Genomic DNA, 23,082 nt, shown 5'->3' on the forward strand with positions numbered 1-23,082 from the left:
TTCGAGAACGGCTATGCCATCATATAAATGCCGCCCTCTCCCGTGTTTTGCAATTAGTTTTGTCCCAGACGTAATCCTGCTTGACAATAAGGGAACGTGAGAGGCAACCTGACTAGGATTTTTTGTTACAGAACCTTGCATAAATTTGAATCGGTCTTTCCCTACGTTCACGAACCATTCTAACGCGTCATTGATTGCAATGACAGGTCGTTCACCAAAATGAATGCCATAAAGACTTACACAAGTTTATTACTCGTGAGTTTTTTGTTGTTGCATTTTGTCATTGTTCGGTACGGTAAGTTGTCGTCTGCGAGTAGAGTGCGAGGAGCTTTACGCACGCACGGACTGGAGATTTCAATTGCACCGGCGGGGAGTGCAGTCATTTTCCCCCAACATCCCTCAGTGATGTGGCTGCCTGAAACGATGGAAGAACAACGCAGTGGCTGCTCAGTGACAATCGAAGTGAAGCAGTAGCATCTCAGAAAAGGTATGGAACAGCGGCGAAAAAGTTCCACATGAGTGGACTATAGCCTACAACCCTGACAACGTCAACTCTCGTCGTGTTTAGCACTGTTTAGGGCATAGGCTACTTACGTGTAGATTGAAGAACACAACAAAGAAAAAGGCTCTGGTTTAATATCGTCTTCAAAAGTTTACTGCAGCACTGCAGGCCACAGACCAGAAGAATGATACAGTGTAGAGGTAGGAAAATCATGTGAAAATGGTTGCGGATCATCGACAGTTCCAAATCACTCGCTGACTTGATTCAATAAGAATTTAAGGAAGGAGTTCCACACACGGACATCACTTGACACCCTCTGCACAAAGCCTAGCCTATAGTATGAGACTGGTCTGAAAAACTCTAAGGAAGTTCAGAGTAAAAACTTCAGTATTTTCCTTGCTAAATAAATTTGACATTTTAGAACATGTTTTCTCTTTCTGACGGATGATAATTGATGTGTCACTGCAAGGAAAAATTTGTGATGGCCGTATACAGAATGAAAATTGAATTCTAGTGTAATCAAGCCTTTTTCGAGAATCGTCACCAGTGAGTGTTCACACAAATTTCAATGAAAATGTGGATTAGTTAGTCTGTAGGTCTATGCTATTGTACATGTATAAGCACCATGGCAAAAATGGGTGGAACATGTTCCATTTTGCTAATTTCAATGTCAGTCATGTCTGTTATTAAGTAATTCTGCAAAAACATTTATCGGAAAGAGGTCCACTTACAATGTACAAGCGACACTAATATTCCCGTAAAATGTTATAACAGTTATAACAGCCATCAGAAAGTGACAACATGTCACAAAAAGTGAAATTTAGCTCAGAAAATTCTAAAGGATTTACAAGTTTTGGGGAGTTGGGTTGGAAAGGTAGTTCTTTCCTCACCTTTCACCTCTGCAGCCCAAGTTCGATCCCCAGCTTGGTCCACATGTTGATTGGGTTGTCAGTCCCTACCTGACTCCGTGGGTTTTACCCAGAACTGTCTTCTCTGGGGTTTTCCTCCCATCTCTAAAAGTAACTGCTTCTTATTGTCTCCTCTCTACAGAGGTTGTTTGGTGGCTGCCCAAAGCACCCTTGTACAGGTACATGTATGCCATCGGCTCAACCACGTTCAAATGTATTCATTGTACCAGTACTACGTTAATGTCTTCATTGTATAGCACATTTGAACATGTTTATATGAAATTTGTGCTTTATAAATGAATGAATTATTAATTATTAAGTAAGTTTAGAAAACACTTCAGATGAGTCTCATAACTTTGTGCACAGGGGCATCAAGTCTTGTCCGTAGACGGAACTCTTTCTTACATTCTGGTATCTTTAAACTATGTCGTGGTTAACGTTCAAACATTTTCCAAAATTTCTGTTGTAACTATTGTAAACTTATAGACATTGAAATTCTAAACAAATCACAAAAAAGGCTGGGCTATGCACACTAGAATTAAGTTTTCTCTAATCAAGTGATCTGGAGCTGTCAATGATTCCAAAACTTAGGCACTTACACCACCTTCATTGGTTTGTGAGAGGCTGATGAATGTTACTGACATAACCGTACAACCAAAAACACGCGTGCACAGTGTGGTGCAAAGTGCACGATTGATTTTGAACTTTTAAAAGTGATCCAGAACTTTCACGCTCAGTCCAGCACAAAAACAGAGGTTTTTTTCCTTGAAATTGAGTGTGAATGAAAATATTTGGTGTCTGTAGAGGAAGGGGAGGAATTTTGCTATAAAATGATGCCACTGTGTGAGTCTCTGGTCACAGAAATTTCAGAGATGGACAGGTGTACCACAGTTTTCATGAAAAGTGATCCGGACTGTCAGATTCAATGTACATGGACTAGCCCAGGTGGACTCCCTGACTGTAATGAAATGAAGACGACGTCCAACCTGGGCTATACATGGACTTTCATTTCTACAAGAACCGGTTCAAAAGTTTCAGAGCGGGGTAAATCATCCCCTGAATCATGGAGCAATACCCTTCTCCATGCAATGATAAAACTAGGACCTCAGCATGCCAAAGTGGGCAGTATTGTGCTTTTTTGTTCATACTGCTTTGACAGTTGTTCATGTGGCAAATTGTGTGTAATGTCTCAGAATGCAGGGTATTTAAGATTAACAAAGCCAGGCAATTTATCATACAGGTATGAGTGCATAAATATTTTGATACCTTTAAACTGGGAGTTAGTGACACTGTGAACCTGTCAAAATATTCATTATTTTCCCCAGTTTCCAGGTTAAGGAATCCAGTTTGTATTTTCTCATGCTGTCTTACTTCATTTCATTTTCTATGTTCTTTTTTGTGTTACATTTTTACGTTGCAAACAAACCTTACCTACATGTAATTATCCCTACTGTTTGCTTTTCCTTGAGTTGTATTAGATTTTATTTTAGTTTTACTTTGCCAGGGCAGCCCCAGCATATGCATACATCTAAGAACTGTTCCCCCTAGGGACCCTAGATTTTCTAGCAGTTACCAAGTTACATACACATGCATATTCGGAAGCTTAACTTAAGCCTATTAATTTCTGAGCTGTTTGAGGAATTCCTCATTTCAAGATATTTGAAAATTGTTCTGTTTCCAAGTTAGTTTAAATGTAAATGTATCTCAGCAATGTAGATGGTGCGTTGCCCTTGTTATTGCTATTACCTTTGTTTTACTTGTACCATACTATAGTTTTATTCTTTAAAGTGTCCATTTGTTATTTGTTGTTTGCTTTTTGTGTGTGTGGTTTTTTTTTGTTTCACAAACTTTCTGTTTTTAAATACAGTAGTTTGTGCTGTACATGCCTGATCTCTCATTTGTTTCGCATACTCACAATGTCTGTGAAGTCAGTGGAGGTAAACTTGACCACTGCACATTGCCAGTTATTGCAAATATAGAGCTGTGGAAGCGCTTTAGAGTTCAGCAAAATATGAGAAATACATGTATCATACAAACGTGTACATGTGTTAAAGAATAACTCACAACTAGTCGCAAGAGTCAACATTGGTGTCATGTGGCAGTACAGGTTTTTAAAGTGCTTTGTCCTTTTCCAAAGTTTGGATTGCCAGGCTCAAATGATACTGTCCACAAGGGATTACCTGTTATTTACGTGAACATGTATGTTTAACGTTTGAGCATGGTGCTGTAACATTTACCTTGATGGTTCAACCTAAGTCTAAAGCTGGCATTGGCAACTTGTACGTACCAGTAGAAAAATGCTCAAATCAGGAGTTGTTTATGAAAGTGTATAATAGATGGCTCACAATTCTGTATTTCATTTTTGCAAGTATGAAAACCACTTGTCAACCGTTCAGGATTTCTTTCAACCTTGGTGTTGCTGGGGTTTATGTTCATACCAAGCGTGATGCATTCATGTAGGGTCAAAAACAGGGGCACTCAGGGTCTTTTGTCCGCGTGTTCCACACTGCAGTAATTTTGAGGGGGTGGAGGGCTTTGTTTGTCCTTGAATTGTGTTTATAAATATTTGTTGTATCAATACAAAAATAAGATAGACCTCTGAACAATGAAACTGTTTTGTACGACCAGACCGTAGCCAGACAGCGCTGTGTTGTGCACTTGACTTACACTTGTACATGTATGCAAAAATTCTTGAAAGGGACATTTGCCCATAGATTGGATGTGAATGCAAAGAGTTCCTTTTATAACATTTGGAAGAAATAGTTTTGCTCTTTCAAGAGCAAAGGTTCAGACCTGATGGGTGGTTCTGAAGGTTTTGTAAGTCTGTTTTGGCTTGATGCACTACAGTGTTAAAAGGAATTTTTTTGGCCCGTCGTATTGGTTCATTCATGATTAAAAAAATCCTGGTGCTTCATTCTTACTTTGTGCCTAAATTTAGTATCAATTTTAAAGAGAAGTTGTAATTTATTTGTGAAGCATATTCTTTTTCTAAATTGAAATACATGTATCACTTGTGTTAATTATTTAGTATGTATGGCCAGTTGTTGTTGGTCACTTTTCATACATGTAAATGACCCCCTGTGAGATTGTTATCAGAGATTGTCATAGCTGAGATACAACCTTTTGGGTACATGTATTTTATGAATGAAAACACAATTCCAGTTGATTGGGACATGTACACATGTACCGGTATATACATGTACATGTATGCCTGTCCTACATTGGATACTGGGTGCATTAAATTTAAATGTTATCCCATTGAGTATAATCCTCACATACATGTATACTCTTTTATGGCATGCTTTATGTCCAGAAGTTAACACAATGTCAGACTATACAATGAAGTTGTTACAGTTATGGCATTAGATACCAGTATAATTGCTGTAACACCACCACACATTCCCTCCCTGGTATGCAATAGAGAATACATGCACCTCTGAGTACTGTACTGTACAGTGTATGTGTGCAAAGTAAGCTGGAGGGTGGCCCCTCAGAATTACATGTGAGACCAAGTAATCATAACTTGGTCTCATACTGTTGATTCTACAGATGGTGATTATTTATGTTGTTGGTAAATTAAGGGAACGAGAAAAGGAACTTATGCAATGATTGCATTGATGGTCCATTTGTAAGCATTATAACACATGTACCAGTACATGTACAGTGTACACGTATTTGTACATGTCTACAATTCGGGATATGCACAGTCTGCTTTGAAAGCATTAAAAAAACTGCAAGCCTCACTGTTGTCGTTTTGGTTTGTTGTTTTTTTTTTTTTTCCCATTTCAAAGCACTGTTTCCTGTTTATTTTGCAGCCGAGATTTGCTGTTCAAAATCAATATCGTGCATCTGCCGCCATGCATAACAGCAGCTGTTGTCAACAAAGAAGACTGTCACAACACATGTGCGCTTTCTTGCATCTTCAAAATCAAAGTGTGCTGTTGGCACAGTGTGCATTGTACATGTACATCATGCATCCTGTGCCACGCTTGCACTGAAGGGAATAATTTGGAAAAAGAATCAACCGTTGGGAAAGTCAGAACTGTCGAACAGTTTACATGTAGTTCCTTGGTCTTTGGGAATTTATATTCAGCATGGATTATCATACTGAGAGCTAATTTCCAATTCTAATTCAGGGTTGCTGGAACATGCATGGAATGAGATCATTTATTTTATCGATCTTTTATGGAGAATAAAAGCAAAAGAAAACCAAAACACAGGGATACCATTATCTTGAAAGTGTTCAACGGTGTACCAATTGTGTGTACATGTACCCTGTACATGTACATGTATGTGTGCAGAAATAGGATACATGTACAAGTCGATTTGTGAGTCACTGTATTGATACTTGAGGGAGAGAAGGTGGTACTTCACTTCCTGTCAGTGAGGTATCATGAAGGTACATGTACATGTAATCCCCATTTTCTCTGGTTTATCCTACTTTGCAGCATCCACACATGCTGCCAGCACTCCTTGTCACAGATGCCTCGAGGTATCCTCGATCACCCCTTACATGTTGATGCGTGAGCACTGAGCCCCGATCAGCCACATCATCCTGGCCCAAGTGCCCCAGGGAGGGATCCCCTCTCCCTCCGTGCCCTCATCCCCTTCCTCCATGGATCGACAGACCCAGTCCATCGCACTTGAGAAGCAGCATGTCCATGACGTGTACGAGCGGATTGCCCCACACTTCAGCGATGCACGGTATAAGGCCTGGCCCAGGGTGAAGGAGTTTCTACTTGGCTTGGAGCCGGGAAGCATTGTAGCTGATGTCGGTAGGTGTACAATCATGCAAGGTGGGGTGGTGTACGTTTGCGCATCCGGCCAGATTCATGATTTTTTTTCTTTTGGGGGGATGTTTGAGCAAAGGGCAAGGAGAGAACGTGTCCCACCACAAGCCTTCAAGTGAAATTTGGCATGTAAATACACTCTCCCATCTTTCATTTCTTTGGTCATGCAGTTATGACACTTTTGGGTCTTGCCCATCTTCTTGTATGAAATCTTTCCAATTCCAAAATGTCAACTCCTGCCTGAATCGGTTGTTCTTTGATTACAGTAGTGTATTATTTGCAACTCGTCAACCCCAAGAGTGTTCAATCTTCCAAAATTTCATGTCACTTTTACACAGCCTTGGAGTAAGAGTTCAATCAATCATAAGGGCTACAGGTAGGCTTTGATAACAATCATTCATTCAAAAAACTTGATCCAAGTTCCTCCTCCAGGTTCAGTTACTCTGTGACAATTGTTCTGGGGCTTGTAAGTTGTGGTGTATAATCTCTGTGATCTCAGCCTTTTCAGGAAGCTGTTGGGCCTGTCAGACTCTCAAATGAATGTATTGCGCAAAAGATATAGTATTTTATGTACCATTTCTGCAAGCTGCATGATGTGTAAGGTTTTGCAGCTGCCAATACTCAATACGTATGGATTTCAACTGGTTGAAAAGCTTGGAAAATGAGGTTTTGTGTCAGTTTCCATCGTCATTTTTGTGCCATGGTTGGCAAAGTACATTGAATATGAAGTTAATTTTAGCATAGCCAGAGCAGCATCCGATTTCCTTCTCAGTTACAGTGTCCACTGAATGGGCTCTTCCGATTTCAACCTTGAGTTCAGCATATAACAAAAAGGAAATAGGCCAGTGTCAAATCCTAGATTGTAGTGTTATCCTACTGATCCCAGATCTCAGGTCACATGTGAGTAGATGGTTTGTCTCCTCTTTTTTCCATCATCTTCAGTGGTTTTATTTCCTTTTTTTCTGAGAATTGGGGAGGAGCCTTGAATGCAGTGACTTAATTGGATCTGTTCTCAGGTTCATCCACTGGCACACAGAGGTTGTATTCAATACACCAAATTTGCTCCCCTGGGGTTGTATCCCTGGCACTCATTGCAGTTTTAATATAAATAGTGCTTTCTGAGGAAATGGGCCGTATACGCTGTAGGCCTACATGTACATGTACATGTAGGTTCACAAAATATTGGTGAACATCAGCGTGCAGTGTCCCAATTCATGGAAAATTCTCTGCTAGGCCGAGGGGCTTATAGTATCCCTACACTGTACAAATTCTTTCGAAAGAGGTGGTTTGTGTGGGCCAAGAAATTATGGCATGACTTAGGATCATCTCTGTAGATTTAGGGGCACCCATCTTGGGTCAAAGAGGATAAAATGTGATTAAAAATTTGTCAGAAGAGCCCGAGAAAGGTGAGGGATGTCATTTGAAAAATGGCTGCTGGGAAGACTTGGGAGCATTCTTTTTTTGGGGGGGGATGAGTTTGTTTTTAGCGGATCATTAAAAAATTTATTGGTTAACCTACTAAAATTTGACAATCAAATGAAATCTGAAGGACCCAACAACTCCAACTTTGTTGATTTTCACACTGTCATCAGTGTAACTTGAATTAGTTCAGTGCACCCATCAGAATACACTTAATTTATCCATAAGAACTAGATAAATATGCAGTGTGTAACCCCCCACCCCAATGATGGAAGCAAAAAGTCCATTTTAAACATAAAGCATCAACTGGTAGCATTAAGTAGATTTAATAACTTACGTGTAGGGTAAGTGTGGGTATACCCGATCAGGGGGAGAACCCGATCAGCCGTGATTTTTTTCGTATAGTAGGGCCTACAGAGTGTGACGTGAATGAAATGAATAGAGTGTAGGCCCTACTATATGAAAAAAATCACGACTGATCGGGTTCTCCCCCCGATCGGGAAGACCCACACTTACCCTACATGATTTTAAAGAGAGCCTTCTTAGCTTAATGATGCTTTTAATGTCATCCTACATGTATGTACAGTACATGTATTTGCTTTTGGTAACCCAGAAATCTGCCCTGGTAAACACAAGCACTCAAAATTAAAGTTTGTGTAACTTTCTAGCCTGATCACTCTACAAAATGCACATTTCATCATTTTTCAACATGCTGAAGATACAGGCTTACCTGCATATTACAAGTATGTGAAGTTCCAGCCATTTTTTTTGATCACAAGTGTATTTTTTATCGTCATACACTGACGGAACAGAAGTCTTGCCCAGAGATAAATATATGATTTTTTACAAACTTACAAACAATACAAGCAATGATTTCAGGTTAATGTATGGGCAGAAACATTGACACGTACATGTACATAAAATGTCCATGCCTCTTTGCAGTACCTGTGCATTTTTTAAGATACTTCTTGCCGTGCTGTTTGTCATACAGCAGCAATATCATTGTACACATAGTTTCATAGAATACAGTTCATTAAAGACCTCCCCTACCAAGACATTAATCCGAAACCATGCAGTAGATTGGTTGATGAATTCTTATTGCCAGGTGGGTACACCTCCAGAATGCTTTAATCAATTCCTTCTTAGTAGGGGAGCAGAGAAGAGAAAAACCCAGTGCATACTAACATCGCAACAGAAGAACATCACTGGCATCTACATGCAATTTGCTCTCATCAATATTGGAGGGACCTCATTTCAGCTCAGAAAAGATAATTACTTGTTGTCACGGCAACCGTATCCTCATCCACAACGATCATTAACTTGGCTTCTTATTATTAGCTGAGACCTCATTTCGGGCGGACTTGGTTTCCCCTACAGGGATAAGGGGTAGGGATATGACCTCCTCAAACCTAATTTGGCTGTATCTCTTCACATTGGAACGGAAATGGTGTTGTGCTCATTTGGTCTCTGCCTACTGTAACTGGTACTGTGCATGTGTGCCTGACTATATAAACATTTGTGATTTGAAGTGAATGTACAGTACTTCACCCTCTGATGCTGAACGAATCCATAGATTATCTGATCTGTGCATCTTGAAGGAAAAATCAGGTTTTTTTCCACCCCTGAGCAACTCGGATCATTATTTCCTCAGTAGTGCTTGTGCTCATCCTACTGCATGCGCATTTTCACAATGGAACTGTTTACCAGCCTCACTCTATGCAATGTACATGTCGTCAGTTGTTTAAAGTCAGTGAAGTGATTTAATTTCCTTCATGCATAATACTGTGTACAGCAAGATACGTACACATGTGTTGAAGCCGTGGAGATCTAATGATTTATGTTCCCTTTGTCTCTGCCAATATGATGCTTACTACATGTACATGTGGGTTTTTACACTATTGATCTGCAGTTATTCTGCGCTACATGGATACATTATTTTTAACAGCATCAGATACCTAATATCTTAAAAGATTATCACGAATTTGTCCCCCTCTTCTGAATTCTTGTCTTGATAGATACAGTTTTATCAAATTAAAGAGAACAGAGAAATCCAAATGTTCCTTACATTTTGTCTGGCCATATACATGTATTTGTTGTGTTAAAGAGGAGTGCTGATTTTGAGTGTGTTATACCATATAGCTACTATACACAAGGAGTAAGCACATACAGAGGTCAAAAGGGTCAATGATGGCCACCGCCAGCACTGCACGTGCTGCAAGGACAAAACAAATTACGTGACACTTGCGGGCTATAAGGAATGCTTAGAGTTGCATTTGCAAAGGATTGTGGGTACCGCGCTTGCGTGTCCAAAACACTTCCACACATTCTACATGGCTGCCATGAGATGAAAGCCACTATCATCTGAGACGTAAATTTTGATAATTTTAGTGATCTGATATTCCAATGATAATGAAAGTCTGGTTGCTTCTTTACATCCCCAAAACGTCTGATTAAAAAGAAACAGAATTGCTAACTAACACAAATTCTCCAAAAAAAAGCGACAAGAAAACTGAAAGAATGTAGCAGGTCCAGAGGAAAATAACAAAACACGCAAAAACATGGGAAGATTCATTGCCCTTCCTGTCATTGGCCACAAATGGCCAGGCATGAATCCTTGCCACGTTGTCAAATGCATTCCTGCAGCATGTTTCCACCCTCTTTTAACCTAGGAACCACAAGGATTGCGACTTATGACATAAATATCGCAGTTCCCTCCGGGACCGCAAAATGTCATAACTGACTTTAAAAACGTCTGACTTTCTCCAAATAACCACTGCTGATGTGGAATTTTCGAGCGCATCTGTGGAGATCACTCACTTACTCCTGAGGACTACTGAAGAGAAATGCGCATCTTCTTCGTGCATCTTTTCCACCATTTATATGTATTTACTCCAGTATGCCGCAGCGAAACACAGTGAGTCTGTGGGTTACCAGCTACCCGGCGGTGGCGATCACTGTGTACAAAGAATGTCTAGGTTATTCAACACTAGGTCCGGTAACCGCGCTTTGTCTATGAAGCCGACCGGAGTGGTTAATTGGATTACGGTTTGTAGGTACTTCGTTCTAACTCCTTGTGTTTAATAGCTCCACGGTTATACATGTACATGTATTTCTCAGTTTGTAACTGCGGTGTGTACATGTACTAAAACCTTGAATTCAGTACGTGGGAGAATTTCCACTTGAGTCACTGCCTCCAACACTACGCTGTGAACCTCAAGTAATTTTAACTGCCATTAGCTTATTTAAATCTGGTTCATTGGTTGCATTATATCTCTGCTGGAAGAGATGCTGTGATCTGATGCATACACACGTGTACATGGGCGTGCTAGTTTTGGGGCTGAACGACTCCCTGTAATTGGCTTACCAACAGAAAAAGTTGTCATTCCCAAAAACAAATTGGCCTCATATGTCAGGCTGCAGAAGTCACAGAGGAATGACTACATCTGTTTGGCTAGTAAATTGAATTTACAGGATTATGCTGTGCTTAACCTTCAGCATTCTGCATAATTGCTGTAAATTGTTGTTTGCCTCGACATACATGTAAGGTGCTATACCTGTACAGTACGTGTCAGTAAAAATAAAACCAGAGCTACGTGTACATGTACATTGAACATGTTTATAGATATCACCCTTTGTGTGTATACTAAATTAAATTAAGTTTAAGAGGAATATGCCAAACAAGAAAAACAACCACCTTAATTGGCTCCGAGTCCTAAAATTATTCTTCAAACTACTCTTCAGCTAAAGATATGAGGTCCTAAGAAATTCACCAGCTAAGTTTGAGATCTACTAGTACATGTACTTGGAAGTTCATTTTGTAAATTGAGATCTTTCTCTTCATTCAGTTCCGCCAGAAGGATAAGTCAAGAGAAATGAAATGCTAGACATAATTTTAGACTGGTATCTATTTGTATTGGTTGTTTGAAACATGGCATTAAAAATCCCAAACTCCTGGATGATTGAGCATTGTGCGTAATGTTTGCATGATGCTTGAGAATTGAATGAAGAAGCTGAAAGCATTCAACAGAATTTCATACATCAGTTGCTTTGGGCATGTGGTAAATACAGGATTTAAAAGTAGAAATGCTTAGTTACACTTATTTTAAAATTCCAAAGAATAGTGCAAAGTGAATAGCTGAGACAATAGAAAAACCTAAGATGCTGTACATGTACGTAACATGCCCCTCTACGAGAAGTATCGCTATTTGAAACCAATTGGTATGATGGTAAATGTGTTGGTATACATGTACATGCACACAGCAGGCCTTCACTGTGTTAAGGAGATAATTTCTTTTGTTAGGCAAATTGGGACATGTACAAAACAAGTATCCGTCTAGTATGACAGGCATTGAACTACACAGGTAAAATGTAGTTCTGATATGTAAATAAGGTCAAAAGTGAAGCTCCATAGGTCCTTGCTCTGTGAAAGTTGGTTGTGCTAAGCTGTTTTCCTGCCTTGATCCAACTCACAAGAAAAGACTTTGTTCTTTAGGCATTTACTGCAGTTTTCACTGACATGTCTTTGCTGTTTTTCATGTGCTTGTCTATGTACATAAACAATCCATGGCCTAAGTCTGGATCTGTATACATATATGGTCACAATCACTGAATGAGACTGGTCATCCCATTCTTAGAGCTGTGCCAAATATCCGAATAACCGAATATTTGACCGATTGTCAAATATTTGAATATTGTTTTGCAAATTTGAATATTCAAATCCAAAATTCATAAATAGGAAGGGAAAATTTTCTTTTGTTTTAAATGAGAAAAATTGCACTATGAAGGCTTGTAACAGCAGATTCAAATGAAAAGCATCAGAAATCTTACAACGATTTAAAAAGTAAATTACTCATTAAACAAAAAAGGAATAGAAATTTTCAACAGGGCAAGAAGTCTTGTTCATCTCTTAAACCTTGCTTAATGGTGGCTGGAGATACTCCTAGATGTGAGAAGCTATTATATTGATCATAATGTACAATTATGTGTTATTGCAACTGATTTTATATATGGTTTGTTCATCAACAATCTGCCAGTCGGTACAACCGAATATTAGGATATTCAATCGAATTGCAGGTCGAATATTTGAATAGTAAATTATTCGAATTGACTCAGCCCTACCCATTCCGAAGTCTGTGGTGGAAACTTATGACCTCAACAGACCAGTATATCAAACAAGGCAGATGAAAATGCTGCTCCAGCAATGAATTCATACATGTACAGTATGTGCATTCCGAGCAAAGGAAAATGTTCTAGAATTTAGAAACTAAATTTTTTGCAGTAGCTTAAAGAGTTTTTGGAGCAGTATTCTGATAAAAAAGTCTCTTTGAATGGGTTGTTACACTATCAACAGTTTTTTCCACAAATAGCAATAAGAGAGTTGTATCTAAAGAAAGCCTGTAGTACAAAAATGTTAATAAATTCTTACTCATTCCTCTTAGGTTATCTGGTTCCCCTCCAAAAAAAATCATAGTTGTGTAAATCTGATACATGAAATGGCACAAACAACCAAGTTTCATCTAAGATTAAAATATCTGCCTATTAGCTCTCGGCAAAGTTTGAAAACCTGCCTCTCCACTCCCAACAGAATTTCGAAACTGATTTGGTGCTGTCTGAGCCTATACTTCCATTATGTCCAGTATTTTGAAGGAAATTGAAAGAATCATTCACCAGTGCTGTATTTTTGTTTAAATAAATAAATAAATATTTAAGAATATACATGTATAGATATTCTACAAGCAAACTGCCTATCCAAAATTGCTTTTGCCTGTCCTCAGGGCTTGTTGAGACACTGCAAACTAATACTGTGCAAACGCATCCTAAAATCAAAACTGACCTGTCTCCAGACCAACTTGGGGTCAGGTTGGTTTTAGTTTTGAATTTATGACTTATGGGAAGATTCAATTTGGTTAAGCCATCTTGGTAAAACCCAAAATAACCCCTCCCCCTGAAAAAATGAAACATTTCGAACATGCACATGATGCATTATTACGGCAGATTCACAGTTTCCAGTATGACCAAGAGGTGACTTTTTTCCAGTATGACCAAGAGATGACTATTTTCCAGTATGACCAAGAGGTGACTTTTTCCAGTGTGACCAAGAGGTGACTTTTTTCCAGTATGACCAAGAGGTGACTTTTTTCCAGTCTGACCAAGAGGTGACTTTTTTCCAGTATGACCAAGAGGTGACTTTTTTCCAGTATGACCAAGAGGTGACTTTTTTCCAGTGTGACCAAGAGGTGACTTTTTTCCAGTGTGACCAAGAGGTGACTTTTTTCCAGTGTGACCAAGAGGTGACTTTTTTCCAGTATGACCAAGAGGTGACTTTTTTCCAGTATGACCAAGAGGTGACTATTTTCCAGTGTGACCAAGAGGTGACTATTTTCCAGTATGACCAAGAGGTGACTTTTTTCCAGTATGACCAAGAGGTGACTTTTTTCCAGTATGACCAAGAGGTGACTTTTTTCCAGTATGACCAAGAGGTGACTTTTTTCCAGTATGACCAAGAGGTGACTTTTTTCCAGTATGACCAAGAGGTGACTATTTTCCAGTATGACCAAGAGGGGACTATTTTCCAGTATGACCAAGAGGTGACTTTTTTCCAGTATGACCAAGAGGTGACTTTTTTCCAGTATGACCAAGAGGTGACTTTTTTCCAGTATGACCAAGACATGACTTTTTTCCCCACTGATTAATATTTACACTCCAGCCAAGACTGTAAAAGAGATTTTTCCAAGTTTCAAGTTTTACAGTGATCTTTCCAAAACAAAAGTGGATAAGTTTAAAAGGGAAAAAACAACCAGAAAAATGTGACCCATCACAACAAAATGAAAGTAAAGTGGCATCCTGCTCTTTCCTATACATGTATTGAGGGTTCAAAGTCGTATTGAAGTAGAGGTCAGTTTTGGGGTTTTGCAATATTTGCAAAGAGTAACCCGTCTCCTATTTAATTCCAAATATTTTGCAGGATCATATATTTAAACAATGTCATGTTCTCACTAATGTTTACGATAGCATTATTCGTGCCATGTCTGAAATCTTAAAACAGTGTCGGAAGCAAAGACGCAAAGCTGCCAAAATAATGTCACATTGTCACCTTATACTCTTACGAAAAATTGGAAAGCTCTCATTCTGCTGGATTCAAAACTACATGTACCAATATCTCAATTTTTGAAAATTACGACTTACAGCTCATTTTGTGGTGACAGGTCTGCCTGGGTCTGATAATTAAAGGTTTATGCGGATCAAGTCAAGGTGGATTTGGGGAGTTCAGATTGGATCAAGTTGGATTTGATTTATATAGTGTTTCAGGTTAGTTTGGCCTGGTCAACCTAAACTAATGCAAATCATTACTGCAGACAACTCTGGCTCAGTATCAATTTTGGTTGCTATTTTCTTGTCACTCATCTGTGGGCATGTTTTAGGATGTGGTAATGGCAAGTACCTGGGGATCAACAAGCAGATCTACAAGGTGGGCTCAGACTGTTGCCCCAGCCTGGTTGCCATTGCCCACCGGGCCCATCATGAGACCATGGTCTGCGACAACATCCGCCTCCCATACCGCGACGACAGCTTTGATGCTGTTATCTCCATTGCCGTCATCCACCACTTTGCCACAGCGGAGCGCCGGGCCCAAGCACTGAAGGAGCTGGCCAGGATTTGCCGACCTGGTGGCCAGGTCATGATCTATGTGTGGGCAATGGAGCAGAAACTCAGAAAGGTTAGTTGAACTAGCAAACCATTTGTGAATAAACCTGGCTTATGAAGGCAACCCCCTGCTAAATTTCCAAATTCTACAAAGGGCCCATGCAACGCATGGACCTTTGGACCTTCACTAAACCCAATTAAAATGCATAGTTGTGTCTTGGTTGATTTTATGGTCAAATAAAAGTCAATGATGAGTCATCACAGTCTCACAAATCATTCAGTCGCAAGTCCCACCACAAGCTGTTGAAATTAACTCTCTGCCATTCCTTTGTCAATGTTCATCTCTTGTTGCTTTAGTACTTTTTCATTTGACTAGACTTATGATTTCAATTGTACCTTGCTTCCAATTCAGTTGTACTAGTTCCTGCATTTTAATAGACTGATTGCACCGGCTAAGTTGTGGGACTTACATGTAAAGTGGGTATCAAACATCAGAAAACATAGCATCCTGCTGTAGCCAAGTGTGTCAGAAGTGTCATTTACCAAAAATAAAGCTGACAGTTGGTAAAGTACTCAGACTACTGATGTGCTGAGCACTATACCGAAAATCTGCCTTATCATTGGTAAACGATACTTTCAACATACTTTGCTATCGCAGGACACCATGATTATTGGTGTTTGATACCCACTATAGGTCATGTGACTTAGTTGGCGCAATTGGTCTATTGAGGATGACTTCAAATATATGTATGTCAACTTGCTGTGTTCGGCAACTCAAAGCCAGCAGGATTGATGTACCAAAGACAGATGAGTTTGGTTACAAACTTCCATTTATGCCATTCTTAGAATATGACAAGTCTTACGATAAGTGCATTTACTTTTTTTTCTCTCATCTGACAGTTTGATGCACAAGATGTGTTGGTCCCATGGCACTTACAACCGAGAAAGCTCAAAACTCAAGGTGAGTTCTGACAGTCAAAATTGAATTTTTCAGAGTTCTGTTTGACAAAGAATTAACTCCCAAAATATGATGCAAATGCTATAGACATGGTAGATCATGTCACAGTAAATTGAGCAAACCGCAATAACATTCCAAAAGCTTGCACGCTAAGTTTTAAGATTTTCCTCAGTTAAAAAAAATTGTAACTATGTAAAGAGGGTTCCCAACTGCACTGAAGTTCTAACATGACTGACATTTTTCTGTTTTGCTAACGTTTTGCTGTTGCCAGTTTCTAAATGTACTGACGGTACTGCAGAAATTGTCTTGCTGTACCGTCAAAGACAGTTTTCAGTGGGTGATTAACATGGTTCAATTTCGTGACGGACTCTGAATCAGAACTGTAGAGATTGATGCATCAAATCAGTTTTCGAAGCCCGGGTGCGATCATTTGGACTGCTCTTTTATAACTTCCAATAACTTATCATACCTCATCTCTGAAAATAATGAATTTCTCATGGCTTAATTAAACAAGCTCTAACAACCTCAGTAAAGTTTTGAATGGGTACTTTGTTTTACTGAAGACTCAAGGAGATATGCACCACATCATTTCATTGGCTGTGGCTGCACTGAGGATGTTTCCAGAAGGCTGACACCAAAATCCAAGATTCACAGCTACTCTACTGCTACTGGGAAAGGCATCTCTCGTCAAGGTAGAGCACCATTTCTTCCTCACCAGCACTCCACCGAGTTCATGAATGGATCTGGCAAGGCAAGTACCAAGCACACCAAAGAGCTTTTGAGAACCAAGTCTGATCAGAGCAATGAGCCACGTGGACACACAGAGAAGAACCACTTCAAGAGGTTGCTTCTCCCGGCCCGCTCCTCATCTGCCGATGAAGTCTTCCTCAACATAAGCAGGGAGCAGAATCGTATCACTTGCCAAGAGGTGTGGGTGAATAAGGCAAGAAAGCTCCCAGCCCACCAGTCTGCCCATGAAGTAGCCTGCCAGCAAAAGCGAGATTTGCCAAGGATGTTCTCTTTTGACGAGAGGCTGCCCAGGGAGCCAGTGACTGAGGAGACATCCTTTATGGGGAGCCTAACATCCACAGCCACTCAGTTACTTCGTGCAATATCCAGGCAGAGCAGCCTAGACATTGACAAGCAACCTCCAGCCAAGGAGTTGCCAGGTAAGGGTCTAGAGATGTCAACGTTCAGCAAAAATCAAATTTTCCAGCAAGCAGATAAACCTGTGTTGTTTGGGCATAGAGCTAAAACCATGAATTCCACACTTGATGGTAGCATCCAAGGTGTGAGGAATGGGTACTCTCAGGGAAATACAAGGAACTGTGTGATAGATGCAGTTGCAGAAGGTGATGTAAATGGGCATGCAACAGTAAACGGAGATAAATCACTGCCGCATAACCTTGACTCAAAGGACAAAGATGACAGACAAGACGATGCCCATAAGAAAGAGCCTCCCGATGAGGGTATGAAGGCCTTCAAATCTAAGACTTCACTCCAACTAAAACTCCTTCCAAATGTGCAGCCCATCGTGGGAATCAATTGCCTGACAGCTCAAGGGGAGCTGTACCACAAGTCCCGTTCAGTGCACGCTCCCCCTCACAGGAGCATCAGCAGGGAACGAGATTCCTCCGTCGACTCTGTCTCCTCCTCTGACGACAGCCTCACTGCCTTCCCCGTGGAACTGGCCTGCGCAGATTCCTGCGACAGAGACCACACCAACAAAAGTGCAACCTACTCCCTCCCCGACAGTCTGTCCATGAAACATTGCAAACTAGGCAAATCGATAGCTTGTAATGAATCCACAATCACAGATATGGATGGCTCAGTTGCTGATGGTCAAGCCCCTTCACAGAGTCCAGTTTCATCGGATAGCGATCTAAAATCTGAAAGTACACTAGCCGAGTATGTTGTCCTGACACAAGATATGACGCAGTTCGATGACTGTGCTTCCAGTGGTCCAACATCCAATTCTAGTATTTCGAACGAGCACCCAAAAACACAAAATTCAACTTCTGCAGAAACAGATCTCGAGTGTGAGCCAGATCGCAAACCACTGGACAGTAGCACACTTCGTAAGCAATGCCAAGATTGCCACTCCTCCACTACCAACAGTTCAACTCCAACTAGTCCTTTGGCTGAAGATAAACCCATTCCAAAGAGTCCCAAAGTCCACCCTCCTCCAAGCAGCAAGGATGACCCCTCGCTGTATCTACGCTACTACCATGTGTTCCGTGAAGGTGAGCTGGCTGACCTCATAGAGGAACACGTGGACAGCCTCCACATCCTGCGCAGTTACTACGACCATGCTAACTGGTGTGTGATTGCAGAGAAAGTCCAGGTCTGGACGATATGACTGTCAGCTTGAAGTAAGCTCCTGTGTATCCAAGAGCAGACTTAGAAGTATTCAGAAGTCTGCCAACTGGCAGTCTATGACCCAGTGGTAGCTTGATTACATATTCGCACAGTACATTGAAAGTTAAATTGAGAGTGGAAAATTCTCTTAACACTTAAATCTCTTCCCAGGGAATTCATTTTCATTTCACAAATTTTCCCACCAGTGGGAAAAGATTTCCACAGATTTTCCCACCAGTGGGAAACATTGTGAATTCTTTTCCTGAAATTTCACATTCCAGTGCACGGTGTTAACTTTCAAGAGTAATGTACATCACATACCTCAGACAGCACAGACCCACCAGTATACCACCCCCACCCCCATTTGAAAAGTTTGAAATGTACACAACCCATGTACCAGGCACAGTTCATCAGCTGTCTGTGCTTCCTGAATAAAATATGTGCACACCCAGATGTCCCCCCTCCCCCTAGAAATATCACCCTTGTTATGCCATTGACTCACTCTGCAGTAAGTTTGGACCACCAGTGTGTAATATCACTTATTTTGGATGTTTCCACTGAAGCCGTTTCCATGCTGGTCTCTGTTATCACAGACACCAGTCCAGTCCCGGAACCACAGTTCACATCCTCAAGGCTATTTCGAAACACAGTAAAAGGCACAATCCCTCATTTCCTATTGAATCCTGGCAATACGTGGTGGTCAAAAATAATGCTCACGAACCAAGAGTCACTCTAATGGAGATATACATATAGGCTAAAAATCAACATTAAACTGGAAAAAGTTAAAGCAAACCTTGAGTGTAACAAGAAAAAAATGTACCACACAAAAGTACTTGATTCAAAAGTGCCCTGTAATTTACTATCTCAAAAAGTACTTATTAATAGATTTTTTCTTGTTAAAATAATCAAAGTTGGCTAAAGAAATTTAGAGGTTAAAATAGACTGCCTATATTTTTTACACATTTGTGTAAATGCACACGTACAGTGTACATGTATGTACATATACATGTACATCTTCCTGTAGATTAAACCCATTGTGCTGTTTTTTATGCATAACTTATGCAAGTAAACCTGTGTGTATTTTTTACCTTTTAATACGATTGGATATCAGATAGAGGTTTTTCCAAGATTCACTTTTGCCATTTTTAACTTGAGGCAAGAGCAATACCCAACCTCCTGTTAGAGTTTACAATTGAGTTTTGTGTAATGTTCAGTGATGGTGCTCCCATCTAACATGCTGCCATGCATTAGAGACTTCCTCCATTATTGAGTGACACAGGCATATTTCTTGCACAAGTGGCACAGTAGGGATCCAAGTCTAAGACTGAGACCTGAAGTCCTGAGCCATGAACCAGATCAAAATGTACAGACCTGAACCTAGGACCAAAACCTTGTATAGATTAGAGATATGATTGAATATTTGCATTCCCTGAATAACTTGACTCCCAGTGTTGAAGTCAAGACCATCACAAGACTATTCATAAGACCATGCACAAGACCAAAGGTCGTATAGCACTACTTTGCGGCGCAAGATGGTGAACTTCACCGTGAATACACGTAAAACATTGTAATCGCACGGGTGCCATTTGAGCAAGCGATACGCCTGCGCAATGCACATTAATGCGCAGGCGCCGCGGCAGGCACGTGCACCTGGTGAGGCTGCGCCCAAGCATTACCATAAAGTGTGCAGGCGTATCGCTTGCTCAAATGGTGCCCATGGTAATTACATCTTTTGGGCAGAGTTATCCATCTTGTGCCTTCGTCGCTATACGATCTTTGCACAAGACTTAGACCAGTCACAATTAACATGAACACTGACAGAGGAATACTTTTGCTCAAGTTTGTTTGAATAGCTTGTGACCTGAATGTGGACTGGAGGTCTTGTGTTGGTCTTGTGATGGTCTTTGGGGGTCTTGTGATGGTCTTTGGGGGTCTTGTGATGGTCTTAAGAAGTCTTGAGAACAACACTGTCAGCTCCGACTGGCAATTTCGTCCAGGGAAGTGGTTATAGTGAGTTCCTTTCATAACCACACTTCATTCCACACTTGGCTTTGGCCAAGTAAATCCGGTGCCAATTTTTTCTGTTAGATTACATATAGTTGTTACCCTTCCTTCAATCTGGTTTTATCCCCATCTTGCTTGCACATTGAATACCCCAGTTAACAATCTTCACTTGAATGAATTTTACTGCTTTGAATATTGAATTGCATGTATGTACCTTTGTAATGGTGCACAATTGTGTCCAACTTCTTTCTCCTGACTTTATTCTCCTTAATCCTGGCTTGTAGCCATGTATCAGTGTTTCTTTGCTGGATTTGGACTTGGCTCTTGTAATCCAGTCAAACCCTCTTTCAAGGAAAGCAACCTAAATGCAGTGGTTGTTGTTGTTGTTTGTTGTTATTGTTGTTTGTTGTTTGTTGATGTTGTTTTTTGCCTTGTCCAGGGAAGGGACAGCTTCTTGGCTTTGTACACATTGTTGTCACCATGGTAATATTTCTGTAATGGGAAGACGGGCACTGTTTTACAGTTAGCTTAATGGCTAAGTCTAGCTTTGCATTTAAATGCATCTGTGTAATGTTTTTTAAAATCTGGGATTTATTAAAATACTTTGTTTTGTAATGGTTTCATTTTGGTGAGGCTGATTTTTTTTGGAGGGGGGTGTTTTTTATGTATTTATGAACGAAATGTTTTCCAAGTTGAAAATGATACTCTGCTTTGTCTCAGAGGGGACAGAAGTGTCCAGTTCTTGTTCTACGAGTAATTGTGCAATAGTGTTTTGTTCATCTCTTTGATGTTTAGTTATACAGCTTAAACTAAACTATCCTTTGCACAGTCTTGAATTTCTTATGTCTGAGTATGTTTAGATTTGTCATAGTATTACTAAAACATCATTTTAAACAGGTGCAAAAACCGTGCGACAGAAGTGACTTCAATTTTTGTATGCAGAAGTTTCCGTTTTTGTTCAAACTTGTATAATTTAAGTACTTAATTTTGTTCAGTTGGTCAGTTGTTTTAAGCGCACTTAATTTGTTTTAACATTCTTTTCGAAGGAAATGTACATGTATGCAGAAAAAGAATTGTTGTTATAGTCCCAGTATGGATAAAACTTCTGATTCAAAGAAGTATATTTTGAAAAGTTTGTGAGAACAATAGTGCATGAAACCTGCACTAAATGTGGTTATATCAAGAAGTCAATCAAGTCTGTTTCGAATGCATGTACTTTCCCTTTACTGCCGAATATTGAGCCTTTTTTTTTTACAGTAGGTGGCAAATGTAATCAGAGCCAGAAGAAGATAAACTTGGGATAAATTTTCTTTTTAATTAAACAACGGAACAGAGGTACTGGATGAGAACTCGAAAATTACTAAAGGGTATTCAGGGAGTACTTTAAAACTGTGCCTCAAACTTCATGATTCTGATCGTCGAAAACCTGAAGTTCTTTTCTAGGTCCCAGTGTCTGCCCGATACATCTTTATGGGTGGCAACAATCTTAACATTTGCCTATAAATTGGTACCCGGACAGCGCCCGGCAATAGTTCTCGTTGCATCCTTGGCACTCATTTCTGCTGTTTGTTTACAAGCCACCCCGCCTATTGCACTTGTTCCTGTAAGTGTCTGATTATTTTTGTGATTGATTAATCGTTCCCCATTAGATGACATGTTTGATTAATTGAACTACCTTTTAGCAACAAGTTTTAGTCAACAACTCAAAGGCTTAAAATTTATGGCAGCACACCAATGAACTTTGAAGGCCATTGCTCATATCTTGAAAGTACAAGCTTGTGTCAATAATTGTTGCATGGATACGATAATCAGCCTTAATAAATTTCTTTCATCCTCACTTTTTATGTCCACACCTTGCGTGTATTAAAGACCAATATTTTCTGAACCTTTGTACGTCAATATCTGTCAGATTCCAAAATTTGGACCGGTACTCTTTGAATTTGTCATATCTCCTTATATGAGTTTTTCTATTCCTGCATACTTCATACACCAATATAAAGAAAGAAAAACATTCCATTGTGTGAAATCTTTGCAGAATTATAACAGTACTTTGTCATGTTGCAATAAAGGGGCAATTACTTAAGACGTATAACAGTCAGCTATGTTAAACATGTTCATATTTGTATTTGTTTATATTTGTATTTGATTTATATTCCTGGAAATAAAAACCTGGTGCTTCAGTTTAAGTGTTATGTATACACCTTGTAAATGTATTCAACGATGTAAGAAAACCCCAAAGTGGTGAAGTAAGATGGAGTATTTCCCTGTTTCCTGTGTGTTTCTAGTACCTGTGCATCATGATGTAATAAATATTCATTCCGGTAGTTTACACAGTTTTGAGGCTATTTGTTGGTTTGTGAAATCCAGCGGTATCACAGTTCAGTGGTATTCGACAGCAGATGAATCCAGGCGTTAATCAGACATTTAGTATAGGCCTACTAGTTCCGTATGATGCAAGATATGAGGCGGAGAGAACCCCCCCCCGCCTTTGTGTTGGTC

General features: G+C 39.9%; 2 protein-coding genes across 3 annotated transcripts in view; both read left to right on the forward strand.

Annotated features, from left to right (window-relative positions):
* The first annotated feature begins 142 nt into the window (after window positions 1-142).
* LOC110989365 (uncharacterized) lies at window positions 143-22,912 on the forward strand. Of its 2 annotated transcripts, none has more exons than XM_022253693.2 (5): window positions 143-487; window positions 5,859-6,185; window positions 15,041-15,336; window positions 16,164-16,224; window positions 16,785-22,912. In XM_022253693.2, the coding sequence occupies exons 2-5, from the start codon at window positions 6,026-6,028 to the stop codon at window positions 18,578-18,580; spliced, it is 2,313 nt and encodes a 770-aa protein (XP_022109385.2). In that variant the 5' UTR covers window positions 143-487; window positions 5,859-6,025; the 3' UTR covers window positions 18,581-22,912. The 2 variants fall into 2 exon arrangements, with proteins under 2 accessions (XP_022109385.2, XP_022109386.2); XM_022253694.2 differs by lacking the exon at window positions 143-487 and adding an exon at window positions 511-702.
* Window positions 17,257-23,082, forward strand: part of LOC110989355 (sodium- and chloride-dependent glycine transporter 1-like) — an 18,979-nt gene continuing 13,153 nt past the window's right edge. The window contains exon 1 of the mRNA XM_087132789.1: window positions 17,257-17,390. The gene's annotated coding sequence lies outside the window, so the exon portion shown is untranslated. The remainder of the gene's footprint in view (window positions 17,391-23,082) is intronic.

The sequence above is a fragment of the Acanthaster planci genome, linkage group LG02 (genome assembly GCF_054643075.1).
Source record: "Acanthaster planci isolate LZ-2023a linkage group LG02, COTS_SCS, whole genome shotgun sequence".
Taxonomy (NCBI): domain Eukaryota; kingdom Metazoa; phylum Echinodermata; class Asteroidea; order Valvatida; family Acanthasteridae; genus Acanthaster; species Acanthaster planci.

What these genes read in the sequence shown, in the direction of transcription:
- LOC110989365 (XM_022253693.2), top strand. Translation starts at nt 6,026, where the DNA reads ATGGATCGACAGACCCAGTCCATCGCACTTGAGAAGCAGCATGTCCAT. An exon ending in AAGCATTGTAGCTGATGTCG is followed by an intron (nt 6,186 to 15,040) that starts GTAGGTGTACAA and finishes GGCATGTTTTAG; the next exon opens with GATGTGGTAATGGCAAGTAC. An exon ending in GAGAAAGCTCAAAACTCAAG is followed by an intron (nt 16,225 to 16,784) that starts GTGAGTTCTGAC and finishes GTTTTACTGAAG; the next exon opens with ACTCAAGGAGATATGCACCA.